The following is a 13,263-nucleotide window of genomic DNA, read 5'->3' on the forward strand; positions in this document are numbered from 1 at the left end:
TTAAGGTGGTGGGGGGGAAAAAAATAAGAAAAGAAGTAATGTTTTTGTAAGTTTGGAAACCGTATAAGGACTGAATTCCTCTTGCTTCTTTGGTAGAGCTAAGACGAGCTACAGTACTATTACTAGTGTCTATTCATACATCTAAATTTATGCTTACAAGCTGAAAGGCAGTTGATTGAGCTGACTGGCATTGCATATGGGCATAGCAATCTTGCAACAATAGGCCATTCAGTCCTTCTAGGATAGAAATTTTGAGTTGGCAAGAAACATTTCTAAATATAATGGATTTTTCCTTCTCAAAACTTTTTGCAGTAAAGGGAGGAAGCACACCTCAGCCAACATGTAAACCTCATTCCTGAGGTATCTTCTTGCACAGATTATGACCTCTTTCCTGTATATCACCACTGTTAAGCATACACTTCTAAAGTGTATTATTCTTTGATTACTGTGGATATCTGCAGTATCCATCCACCAAGCATATATGTTATATATTTAGTAGCTCCCTGAATTCAGACTTCAACTCAGACTATGAAACAATTGTTCATTTACATGGAATAGTATAAACAGACATGTGACCACAATGAGTATAATAGCAATAATACGCAACAGTCAGTTTGAATAACGAACGGGTTGGTGTTACCCCTTCCTCAATGAACTGAGCTAAAAGTCAGAAAGTAGCTCCACATAGAGGCAGCCAGTGCATGGTGTCTCCCTGTTGTCGTGTTCCATATATGCAGCGCAAGTCTTTATGCAGGAGCTACAAATGTGTAGCACCCTCCTGAATACCACCTACATCAGCTGAGGTGGGGAGGATGGGAATCATTGAGCCAATTAATTATAATATCGCTCTGTATTGTAATCTGGCAATGATGACTTCATGGAAGACCACTATCGTTCCTCCCCCCAGACGACCCCACCACCCACCGAACGGAGCTGAGCGACTCGTCGGTGTGCCTCGCCCCTGGCGGGGCGTACTACGTGGAGGGCGAGACCTGGAGCATGGACTCCTGCACCCAGTGCGCCTGCCACAGCGGCCGGGTGCTGTGCGAGACCGAGGTGTGCCCGCCCCTGCTCTGCCAGAGCCCAATCAGGACCCAGGACTCCTGCTGCCCTCACTGCTCAGGTAACACGGCCTGCGCTTCTGCATTCAGGACGAAGGGTGAAGGGCCTTGTCTTTAGCACAGGCTGGAGCCTGTGGCCTAGCCATCGCAGGGGCTGCGTTCGCCTCAAACCAAACGAACAGCAAGCGTTCACGCGGTTCGCACTAAAAGCTGAAAGAATGCTTGAATTTGGATGCGCTCGGTTGTCCTCAGGACCTTCGGGAAGCCAGAGAGCTGCAGAAATCCGTGTTTTCAACTTGCTGCAAAGTTTGAAGCAGCTCTCGAATTGAATATGCGAACGACGCGAACGAATCGGTTCGATCAATGCTGCATTACATTCCGTACGACACACAAAAACAGCCTACAGGGAAACTGTGGCCTGGTTTCAGTCAGTTAGCATTGATGTAAATTATTTTCTATTTCTGTTTGTGTGGCTCTGGCGTTTATGTGTGAAGCGAAATCCTGTTTTTAAAATTTATGCTGATGTTAAATTATGCCTGCATGGAGGCAGGTTGCTCACCCGAAGGCTATGATGTCACATAAAACCGCGAACGAGAGACGCCACAGATTTTTCCCAGTTTGTGAAAGCCCACTAGGTCTAAACCAGCCTTAAAAAGTCATTGGTAAAAGGACTGCTTTTCCCTCATGCCCCCGTTGTTCAATAGTAAGCACAGTCACAGATTCAATAAGAGAACTTTCCAGTGTAAACAGCACAGCAAACCTTCATTAAATTGTTAATTCAGTATGGCATGTTGGTACCATAACATGGTTATTTCAATTAAGGGCTGCTGCTTTGTTGAACTGCAATGTTCTACAGCCACTATGCTGGAGGATAACACTTTTTCTGTGGGCAAAGGTAGATTGCAAGCACCAAGCACCTGAGCAGCCGGGGGAAACACTATTGTGTATTGACGAGGTTGTACGCGGGTGTATTTTGATTGCTTTAATGATTTAATGTCTAAACTATTATCCACTTATGAAGTGCACAGTGACAACGCTCACTTTTAAAATGTTATACAATTAAAAGAATCCATTTCAACATTTTTATAAAATAAAAAAAACAATGCACACTCATGAACATTAAATATATGGAGCAGACAAGAGATTATGAGTTTATAGTGATAAGATATAGCTATGTCTTCTACTTAAATTTTTGATGGGTCTGGTCGACTGATGGCTGTAAACCATCAGAAGTTCATCAGTGAAACATAATTGAAGTAGAGAATATGCATTGTGTCTCTTAAATAGTCTGGTACGCTCGAAAAGCAGTGGAGTCTATAAAGTTTTACTACCGCGAAAAGGAATAAAAAGGGAAAAATTACAAATACTGGTAATGTTTTAGGTTTATATCCCGCTAAGATGAAAAAAAGCCTCCCGCTTGGCAACCTATCTTGACGACGTCATTTGCCCGAGGAAGTTTTTTTTTGAGGTGCCATAAATACACATGTGACAACAGTGAAGCTTCCTGACAAGTATATCAGACACAAGGAACCTGTCTGTTCACCCACAGCCTTAATGCAGTCATATTAAAGAGAAGAAGGAGGGCACAGGGAAAACCTCCACTACACCCATGGGCAAATTTTTCCTCTTATAAACCAACGTCTTTTCCAGATACAGGTGCTATAATGTCTCTAGTCACAAGCTTTACCGAAATTGAGTTGGACACGCCCGTGCTGTGCATTACCGAGTTTGAAGGTCGCAGCTTGACTGTAAAAATAAGGCCCAGTATATTTCAGCCTAAATTCTGAAGGTAATGTGACAATGCTAAAAACGTCGTGCTTATCTTTCGTTATATTTTGTTAGTCCAACAGGACGAATGTATAACAGTGTCTGCTTGTGCACATTTAGATTTTTCAGGAATATTATAACGATTTAAAAAATATAAAATTTCAAGGAGATTTTTATAACCAAATTTTGTGTGTCGGTTCATCATTGTTTCATAAATGAATTTTGCCTGTAAAATTGATTTCACAATGGTAATTTAATTCAATTCTTGTTCATATTCTTAAAACTTGCCCACTGCAAAGGAGAAAATGGTTTGTGATGAGAAGTTTCAGTTGCGTTCTCATCAGGTCAAAGCTGTTGGCAGAACAGAGAAGACGTCCTTCTTTTTTGTTTGTTGTGATGATCCATTTCTTTAATAAGTTAAGATCATAAAATCTGTATTAAAATCTGTATTTGCCAAGAAAAAAACGTACCGAATGGAATTATTTTTCAATTGATGTTTCAACAACAACCAAAACAAAACCTCTGATTTTCTCAATTTTGTAATGTCCGATTGAGAGAAATTCATTTTGAAAGTCTTGTTTTGAATACTGACATTGCCGCTGCCAGCTGTATCTAACAGCACCTTGGTATGTGGGGGGTGGGGGGGATATTTGCAATATAACCACTCTGTGGTTTTGCAAATGGGAATATAAGCAACGTTCAAATCATTAGGGCAGACCAATATTTTGGTCTATAACATTGGATAATGAGCACAGTATTTCATATACTATTGAAATTCATGTGTAAATACATGCAGGGTCCATGTTTACTGTAGACCAATTTCCTCCTGGGTGTTTTGTCTCTTAAATCAGTATTACTCATGGGGCCAGTTTCACAGACACAGATTAATCTTAGCCATTGAATAAACTGAGTTTTGTATTCAGACTCTCCATTCAAAATTGAATTTCTTCTTGGACTAGGCCTAATCTGTGTCCATGAAACTGTCCCATGCTGTTTACAGTATTAATATCCGGCACTATTTTGAGTCTTAACAACATGAAGTTGAATAGCTGCCACCAAACAGTGGCTACACTGTTTGAAAAACTCTCAATTCAGATGAGGTTACCAACATTTCAGCCGCAAACCTCATCAGAAAAAAAAAAAACCTATTAAACCTTCACAGGTCATTAAAACTTGTTTGTGCGCATTCTCCCTCAGAAGAGCCTCTCACCCCGCAGTCACCCGGTAACGACAGCATGCCCAGCTACTGCAGGAATGAGGAGGGCGACATTTTCCTGGCAGCAGAGTCCTGGAAACCCAACACTTGCTCCAGCTGCGTCTGCCTCGACGGAAAGATCCGGTGCTTCTCCGAGTCCTGCCCACTGGTCGGTTGTGTCCGGCCAGTCCTGCGCAAGGGACAGTGTTGCCCCTACTGTCTGGGTAATATATACGTTTTAAGTCGTAACTTAAAATAGAAAGGTTCTTAAACATAGAGAACCACTGGTTATCAATGTAGTCTGAATTGACATGGCCTTTTCATTCCGGATGGTTCTATGAGTAAGCATTGCGGACAAGGATCGCAAGACCAAACAAATGAGGTTGATCAATGCAGTTAAACACTGTAAATTATGGCTGGTCTGAAAAGGTATAACAAAAATATGCAGTGCAACAATATGCATATTCTTAAATCCGTTTCCATACTTTTATTTAACTGGTGTATCAGAGATATAAGTGATATATATTGCCCACATTTTATCTAAATATATATTTTTGATGCCTGAGACCGTGAGGACGAGGACACCTTCATGGTCATGTTCATGATTGCTCTCATTTACTGTTCTAAGTATATTCTCCTCTCTCATTGTTGCTGCTCTCTTTCCCAGAGGATACCGCAGCAAGGGCAGTGTGTCATTTCAATGGGAAGACGTACGCTGATGAAGAACGCTGGGACATCGACAGCTGCACCCACTGCTACTGCCTGCAGGGCCAGACGCTCTGCTCCACAGTGAGCTGCCCCGCCCTGTCCTGCCATGAGCCAATCAACGTCGAGGGCAGCTGCTGCCCCATGTGCTCAGGTGAGGTCGACAACAAGGGCACTGTGATGTCAGCAGGTTGCCGTGACAGACCATTCCCATCAGTTCAGTTTATGGCTAAACTGCAGTCAGACGAGTTGCAATAAACCTGGTGGGCAAGGGTTTCCTCATGTCATCAAGTGAAGTCAACAACAGAAATGATGTGATGTCAGCAGTTTGCTATGACAGACCATTCCCGCTGTTTCCTAACTATGGCCAGGGCCGTGGAAAATGAACTGTGAAAAAGTTTTAAGTGCTCAGATTTTTTTTTTCCCCAATACAATTTTTAGCTGTATTACTTTCACACTCTGGCACCTGGCAACTGATTGATTGATTCAACACTTACCGCTTCAGGGATTTATGCTAATCTGGATTTGATAGAGATGTAAGTTTATCCAGTGGCGTTCCAACAATAGGCACTTAATGTTTAAAGGTGAGAAGTGATGGATGCAAGACAGAATAATTGTGCCCGATGAAAAAAATCACAAAGGTTCAAATGAAGTTTAACAGTTCATGGGGGAAAAGTGATAAATGTTTCAGAATACTCTCATAAACTTACATTTTTAATATGTATGCTTCTTATTTTCTTCCGTATGGTGCGTAGCCTGTTACTTATTGACTTTTGAAATAATTAAATGTCTTTTCATGTACCCTGGCAACATAATACCACAATACCATAATACATTTACTCTTGCAATAGATGTGAACTTACATAAATATGAATAAGCATTTAAACTCATTTAAAACATTAAAACAATGACAATTAGTAATTAGAATAGATATGGCATATAGGTGCTGTGGACAATAGTGAACGCAAATTCAGTTGGTAATGCTGCTCAGAAGAAGAAATTTTTCAAACTACCAACTATTTCCTATTCCAGGGACCCAGAACATTACTCTGCATATGTATTACGTGTGCGGCATCTGACATTTGTCCCTCTGTGTGTGCATGTGTGTGTGTTTATTCACTTATGTCTGTTCAGAGATGTACGTCCCTACGAACGTACCGATCGAAAAGACGGACCAGCGCCGGGACCCGGGGATGCGCAGGCCCGGTTGGCCCACACCGAGTGAAAATGACATCATGCCCCAGTTCAGAGGTCAGAGCTGTTTTTTTCCCACTTCCTGTTTCTGTGGCAAGAGACAAAACACTAAACTTCCTCGAGTCAAGCAAGCAGGTGTAATCAATGTAGGCTGTTTGCTGTTCAATTAACCGAATATGCACAGGGAGGGTGCTGCGCAGTTCATCCTCTGCTGCAGTGGTTCTCAAACTTGTCCTGGGGGACCTCTGTGTATGTTGGTGTTCATAGAAAACCACATTTTAACAAACTGTTCATTTTTCTTACTCTTTTCATGTTTACTGGGAGTATTTACCCTCTTAAGCCACATTATGTCAGAACTAGCTATGTATGCCATGAAGAATAAGTCCCATGTTCACACAGTTCTTGCGAATGCTACTTAAAAAGATGTAAAAATAACGCTTTTATTGCTGATCTAATTAAAGACTGAGGTGAACCATTATACTCCTGATTTGTGAAAGTGTGGACACCTGGCCAGTAAAACTAAACATTTGGTGGATAAAGAAGAATTCAAAGACAAAGCAAACCTACATTGTGTTAATACGTTTAAGGAAAAAATGACGAAAGAACTTAAACATGTTAAGTTAGTGAGCACATGTATTTAGAAAGAGATTGGCTGCAACAAAAATCAACACAGGGGTCCCCTTGATTGAGTTTGAGAACCACTGCAAGCAGTGTCATGCTACAGGCCACACTTCTGAAAGGTTTATGCCTCTGGTAAGGTGATATTTTGAGGTTTTCTTTTAATTATGATGTATTTTGGGGTACTTTTTCAGGAATCTCAACATTATGTGGAAGTGGCATATGTGTTAGTGTTTCTGGTTTTGTGAAGTATATTTCCATATTTTTATGCCTAATAAAATGCTTTAAGTATGAGTGCTGCATTTCTGCAGAATTTATAGGTTGGTATGCATTTTGTCCGCCATTTTGTGTGCATAATGGTAATGAACCTGTGCATACGCTGCTTTGCTGCAGGTGAATTCGGAAGCCTGCAGATGCCCTACCTGGACAGCAAGACACTAGCATCCCGCGAGGATGGCACTTTCCACACAGTGGCATGGGTGGCCCTGCCAATCCTTATGATAGCGATCACTATTGCCACCCTGCTGGTCATTAATCAGAAGAAGCAGTGGCTCACAGTGCCCTGCTACCGCACCCCCACAAAGGTACGTTCAGACGCCTCCCTTTGAACTCACTCAACACAGGCCAGGAATGTGCTGTTGTCTATGTGTATGTATGTGTTGTGTATGTGTATTATAGGCCGTCTGGGAAATATAAAATGCAACCTGATATAAATAAATAACTTCTTTAACAGCATGCAATTGTTAATATACAATATAAGCTCTCTTCATGAAAGAATTGAATCAATGTTTGTGTGTGTTTATGTGCACGCGTGCCTCTGTCCATGTGTACACGCATCTGTGTCCATCCGTGTGCACGCGTGTTATACAAGTAATTTCTAGAATATGTTGTAGTATGTTAATTAATTTATGTATACAAAGAAACCTTATTCTGTGTATGTAGTTTCTTGAATATACAGAATGTAAGTTCACAACTATAATGTGTGTGGGTGTGTAATGGGTTTGTCATCTCTTAAATGAAAAGTTTTAATACATACTGTGAGTAATTTATAGAATATATAGATCCTTGGTGATGTACAGTCAAATTTGAATGATTCATGCAACTAATTACTTACACCAACCTGATAATCATTGCAAATTTTCATAGAGTGGTAAACTTTTGTGACAGGTGAGTGGAATGATGGACATTCAGGATCTGGTAAAATGTAACTCCTTTTCTGTTGACTGTGATGTAAATAATTTAGTTTGTGTGTCACTTCCTGTCTCGCCTTTAGCAGCCCACCTGTCTGAATAACCAGCTGGTGTACGTGGACTGCCAGAAGGGGATGAAAGTGCAAGTGGACAGCTCCCAGCGCATGCTCCGCATCGCCGACCCCGACTCGCGCTACAGCGGATACTACAGCATGCAGAAACAGAGCAACCTGCAGGCGGACAACTTTTACCAGACTGCGTGAGGCGGGGCGGCGTCGGGGGGGCAGGGAAGGGCGGGGGGGTGGGGGGGTGGGGGGTTGTGGAGGGGCGACCGAGAGGCCAAACGACGCGGCTCGCTTTCACGGCCATACACACTGAAGGACATCACCACGAAAAGCAAATCTCAGAAGAAAAAAAATCACTCCAAAAAAAAAAACCGGACAAAGACCTGACAAACTTCTCTCCAAACGAAAAAAAAAAATGGTTTTACAATCTGATGAAGTCGCGAAATGATACCAAACGAAAAGCAACGATTTGAAGACACGCAAACAAAATGGGAGCAGCGATGAGTTCACGTAAAGATTTTTTGGATGTAGGTGTATGAGTGTGTGGGTGTGTGTATGAAGTTTAATGCAAAAGCTTTGGGATTTTGGGAAAAAAAGTCCTGTTTTTCTGCATTCCTGCCTCAGAAACAAAACACAAACAAAAAACACAAAATTACAAGAAAGTGTTTCCAATGAACGCTGTCACACCAAAGCTCCTGTGTTTCTATCAAACTGATGAACTGCTGCCGTCCGTCTCACATGGAGGCGGAGAAAACTGATTAGTGACAATAAAGGAGACCAGTCCGGCAGGAAAGCAAAACGGTCACCTGCCGAATACAAAACTTCAGTCACCTGCCGAATTCAACACTTCCGTCTCTTTATTTCTTCTTCAAGAACTGTTTCCTGTCTAAACTTCATCTGAAGAACCGATAATAGGAAGAAACACTGTTAACCTATCAACCTAAAGTTTTTTTTTTTATTTTTTAAATACCCCGTGGTTGTTTGGGTTTATGTTGTTTCAATTATTTGTTTTCCTGCTGCAGGTGTACACGTATTTAGTCAAAATGGCTTCCTCGGGGTGACAGGCTTACCTATTACATGCCCGAGGGTATATTTACACTTTACTTGCACACCTTCTCATTTAACTGTTTAAACGTAAAGGGTTGAAGAAGAGAGAAAAAAATGATAGCGATAATATTCATTTTAGTTCTCCTTGTGAGTTGAATTTGAGCATATTCTTTAACTGCTGCTTTTAGTTTCTGAATGCCCTATTTGTTCAGGATATAAATATATACACACAAAAAGGTCAATTGGTCGGTACTTACTTGGTAACAATGCTAACATCCGGAACATTCTGAATCTGAGCGTTAGTGTGTCGTCAGGAGGGTTTTGAAGGTCTGGAAGATGAAAATCCGCTTTACTGGTTTTGCAGCCATTTCCTTTGCTGGGAGATGTGCTGTTACCTAAGCACTTTCATGTTTTTTTTTTTTTTTGCAGCAAACCTTTTGGCTACTTAAACATTATAAGAACATTTATGTACATATTTTATGCTGAAATGAAAAGATTATTTTGTTGTGTTTATTGTGTGTAAGTGTGTATGTATATGTGTATGCATGTATGTACGTATATGTGTATACACACATATGCATGCACCCATAATTTTTCTTCACGTGTAAATTTTTCTATGAATTTACAATTGAATGTATTTATGGTTGAGAGGAGAGATTATATAAAGGAAAAATAACGCTGAATGGGCATTGCCTGTTTGAAAATTAGTTTGGGGGCAGAAGAGAGAAAAACAGAAAGAAAGTGACAAACATCTCATTCTATTGTTTATCTTTTAGTTTTCATAGTGTTTTTTTTTTCTCATTATTTGCTCGACTTGACTTTGTCGCTTGCATCAATAAGCTCCCACAAATAACAGTGAAGAGGCTGCGGGCATACTGGAGGCCAGCCATTTACCTGTCAAGAGTTTTTACAACTCGGCTTTTAGTTTCTCACTTCAGGTCTCTTACGAATTGCTTCTGATGTCAGAACTACTGGAAAGTTCACAGACAAAAGCTGTGGGCGCAAAGGAAGGGTAACGGGGGTTGGGGAGCTGTGGTCATTCGTCTTGCGTGTACCGTAATCTCTTATCTGATAAGTATGTAATTAGAGTCCTACACCTTAGCACTTTTATAAATAACCTATTGTGTTTTTATTTTTTTTCCCCCCACACTCTTCATGAAAGAGAAGACCTTTTTTTTTTTTTTTTACGTGACCCTGTGAGACCCAAGTGTTGCCGTTATGATGCTGCAGAAAATGCTTTCTCGAACTTTTAGTTTCCACAGATCTACAGAGAGAGAGAGTTTAGGAATGACTGCATCATTCGTGACAATTCTGTACCAGTGTTCAAGAAGAATTCGAATATAGTTATTACAACAAGCCAATAAACTGGTTCAAATGTCTAGAAACAGTAAAAAAAAAAAGAAAGACTTAAAAGCAAAGAAGAATCTAAGGGACTCTTATGGGTCTCAGGTGTTAAAGTGTGCATTTTAACTACTAGAAGGTCCATGAATGGCCACTTGAAAGTGGTTGAAATATAGGAAGTGAGAAAGAGGGGTCTCACAGGGTAGATGTTGAAGTTTTTTTTATTTTTTTTTATGTGCATCTTCCAAGTATTGTTGTAAATACTTGTGTCACTTGCCAAAACAAAAAAAGAGAGAAATGAGATAATTAATTTATTGTGTAATGACCATATAATTTATTGATTTGCAAAAAAAAAAAAAATTAAAGGTGAAAATTATGCAGCTGAAATTGTGAAATATACTCCATTCACGGCATGGCCATGCTGATTTGAAAATGAGGATTGAAGCGCTTAGCAGCGTCACATGGAACCCATTTCTCTCTTAGTACACTGCGGGACTGCAGCCATGTGTAATGGCTGGCCAACAATTTGTTTAAAAGATGAAAAAAAAAAAAAAAATGGCCTGCAAGATGTAATAGGTATTTTGCCAAATTATACATTGAAATGAACAAGAACTAACGTACTGCAGCAGTTTAGATGGATGCATACAGGATACAAGCCAACTAATTGGCGATATCCTTACCATGTATAGCTAGCTAGCTTATCACTTCATTTATTGCTAGCTAAGTTTTGTTTGGCCAAGTGTAATATAGCCAGTTTTGGTAACCATGCTTATTGACAAGGGGTTTCCTCTTTAGATATTCAACTATGGGCTTTGTCTGCCATGGGCAGTTTAAAAGCAGATTGGGGCTTCTTATACAGTTAATTTATCTCTGTTATTAGCAAGGTTCTGTTGACTGGTAACTCCAGATTTGTGTGTACCACCAGGCGCACCTAACATATATATTTTTTATTACGATGCTTCTTTGCTAACTACAGTAGTGTGCCTACTGTCATTATCAGTTAGCCAACCTGCTAGCTAGTTAACCAAACCACCTCATTTACTTCACTCTTGTGAATGGGCATGAATGAGTGAATGAGCTTGCTATCAATCCAAGGTAGACATCGGCTGCTAGTTTTAGCTTGAGTTTTGAATAAACACAAAATGGTTGAAATGTTTGGTGTTGACGATATAATGTTCATAGCTCGCTAGCTGCTGCCAGATGTATAGCTAGCTAATGGGAAGAGGTTTATAATTTAATCAGTGGACAAATATATCTCTCTAGTCAACACTCAATCTTCTGCATGACAGGTAGCTAAAATCTGATATTTTTTTCACTGTAAAAGTTCAACAAAAGTGGTTTTACTAAGGCTGGTTAGCTAGTTGGTTCATTGTGCAATTGATCATGTTAGATATTCCAAAGGGAATTCTTTGCACAAATAGGCCCACAACAGTGGAATGTTACTTTTGATTTTAACTTCCAGGTGTTTCAAACTTTGATTTGATTTGAAAGACTGATGTGTTAATAGAGCCAATATTGTTTCAGAATACTGTTGTTCTCTTATTTTTTCAGTTTACTGCAGTGAACAACCTTAAAGATGCAAACTCCTGATATGTTTGTCAGTTTTTTAATCTCATGTGGTTTTACCTTGCCTTGTGGAGAACTAACCCAACAAAAAATATAAATAAAAATCCTTATAAAATCAAACCTACAGAGAGTGTGAGATGCCAGCGACTTCTCTATTAGGTCCATTTCTTCTCTTGTTTAATTATTCAAAAAGATAAGACACTTTCTGTTTCCTCCTGCTGTTTTTGCTCCTGTATAAAGAGAAAACAAAATGTTGATATTAATGATATTGTACAAGTATCACAGCAGATTTTCTTTTGGCGATTTGTATTTTTTCTTTGCAGCACAATAAATAATTTTAAAACGGTGCCTGCTCATGTTATTACTGAGGGAATAAACTATTGTGTCTTCTGTTCCTTTGCATTAATGCACTTGTTCTGTGACTAGGAGAATTAACAATATTTTTGAACTGCCTGATGCGATTTGCAGAGATTATTCGCGCTCTCAAGCTTCCAGGCATAGAGTCATTCTATACAATGAAGCAGCCTCCCTTTTTTCTGCATTATGTCGGCCATATGTATGGAATCTCAATACGTTTACAGGTAACAAATAGCTCCATTATTTACATAATGGTCCTCTTTTTAAGCAACTCTATGTACTGCTCTGAACTACTTGTCTGGAGCTTTCAGAATAGATCTTTTTTTTCTTTCCATGGCATGTTTGTTCTAGACCACGATAGCCAGGTTTTGGGCCCTGGTTTTATTTACATGTTTATATATGGCTTGTTTCCTATATGGCTTGCTGAAGTTGCTTAATTGCCACTTAAACATACCAAACATATTTAGTTAAATGAATCAAAACATTTTGCTTTCCAAAATCAACTGTTTGGAACATCATTAATAAGAAAGAAATCACTGGTGAGCTTCGTAATCGAAAAGAGCCTGGTAGGCCAAGGAAGACCTCTACAGTTGATGACTGAAAAATTCTCAACGTAAGGAAGAAAAACCCCCGAACACCTGTCCGGCAGGTCAGAAACAGTCTTCAGGACACCGGCATAGATGTGTCAGTGATTACTGTCCGCAGAAGACTTCACAATAGAATTACAGAGGCTACACTGCAAGATGCAAACCGCTAGTTAACCACAAAAGCAGGATGGCCAAGTTACAGTTTGATAAGAAGAGTTCTGGAAAAAGGTCTTGTAAATGGGTGAGACCAAGATTCACTTGTATCAGAGTGATGGTAAGAGCAAAGCATCAAGGCCAAAAAGAACTGGCCATGGTCCAAAGCACCCCCCCATCATCTGTGAAACATGGTGGTGGGGGCGTTATGATTTTGGCTCACTTGTCTTCACTGATGATGTAACTGCTGATAGCAGCAGGTGAATGAATCCTGAAGTGTACAGAAACCTTTTATCTGCTGAAGTTTTACCAAATGCCTCCAAATTCATTGGATGTTGCTTCATCCTACAGCCAGACATACTGTGAAAGCAACAGGAGTTTTTCAAAGCCAACAACTGTAAATTTTATTCACCCAAT

General features: G+C 40.0%; 1 protein-coding gene across 3 annotated transcripts in view; it reads left to right on the plus strand.

The window, feature by feature from the left end:
* crim1 (cysteine rich transmembrane BMP regulator 1 (chordin-like)) overlaps nucleotides 1–8,017 on the plus strand; it is a 119,359-nt gene extending 111,342 nt beyond the window's left edge. For 2 of the 3 annotated variants that reach the window (XM_035423999.1, XM_035424014.1), the window contains 6 exons: nucleotides 908–1,123; nucleotides 4,026–4,247; nucleotides 4,691–4,882; nucleotides 5,863–5,979; nucleotides 6,934–7,124; nucleotides 7,814–8,017. In XM_035423999.1, the coding sequence (XP_035279890.1) occupies nucleotides 908–1,123; nucleotides 4,026–4,247; nucleotides 4,691–4,882; nucleotides 5,863–5,979; nucleotides 6,934–7,124; nucleotides 7,814–7,993 (1,118 nt within the window). In that variant the 3' untranslated portion in view covers nucleotides 7,994–8,017. The remainder of the gene's footprint in view (nucleotides 1–907; nucleotides 1,124–4,025; nucleotides 4,248–4,690; nucleotides 4,883–5,862; nucleotides 5,980–6,933; nucleotides 7,125–7,813) is intronic. The other variant, XM_035424007.1, reaches the window with a different exon arrangement.
* Nucleotides 8,018–13,263: the final 5,246 nt, after the last annotated feature.

This window comes from Anguilla anguilla, chromosome 1 (assembly GCF_013347855.1).
Source record: "Anguilla anguilla isolate fAngAng1 chromosome 1, fAngAng1.pri, whole genome shotgun sequence".
Taxonomy (NCBI): domain Eukaryota; kingdom Metazoa; phylum Chordata; class Actinopteri; order Anguilliformes; family Anguillidae; genus Anguilla; species Anguilla anguilla.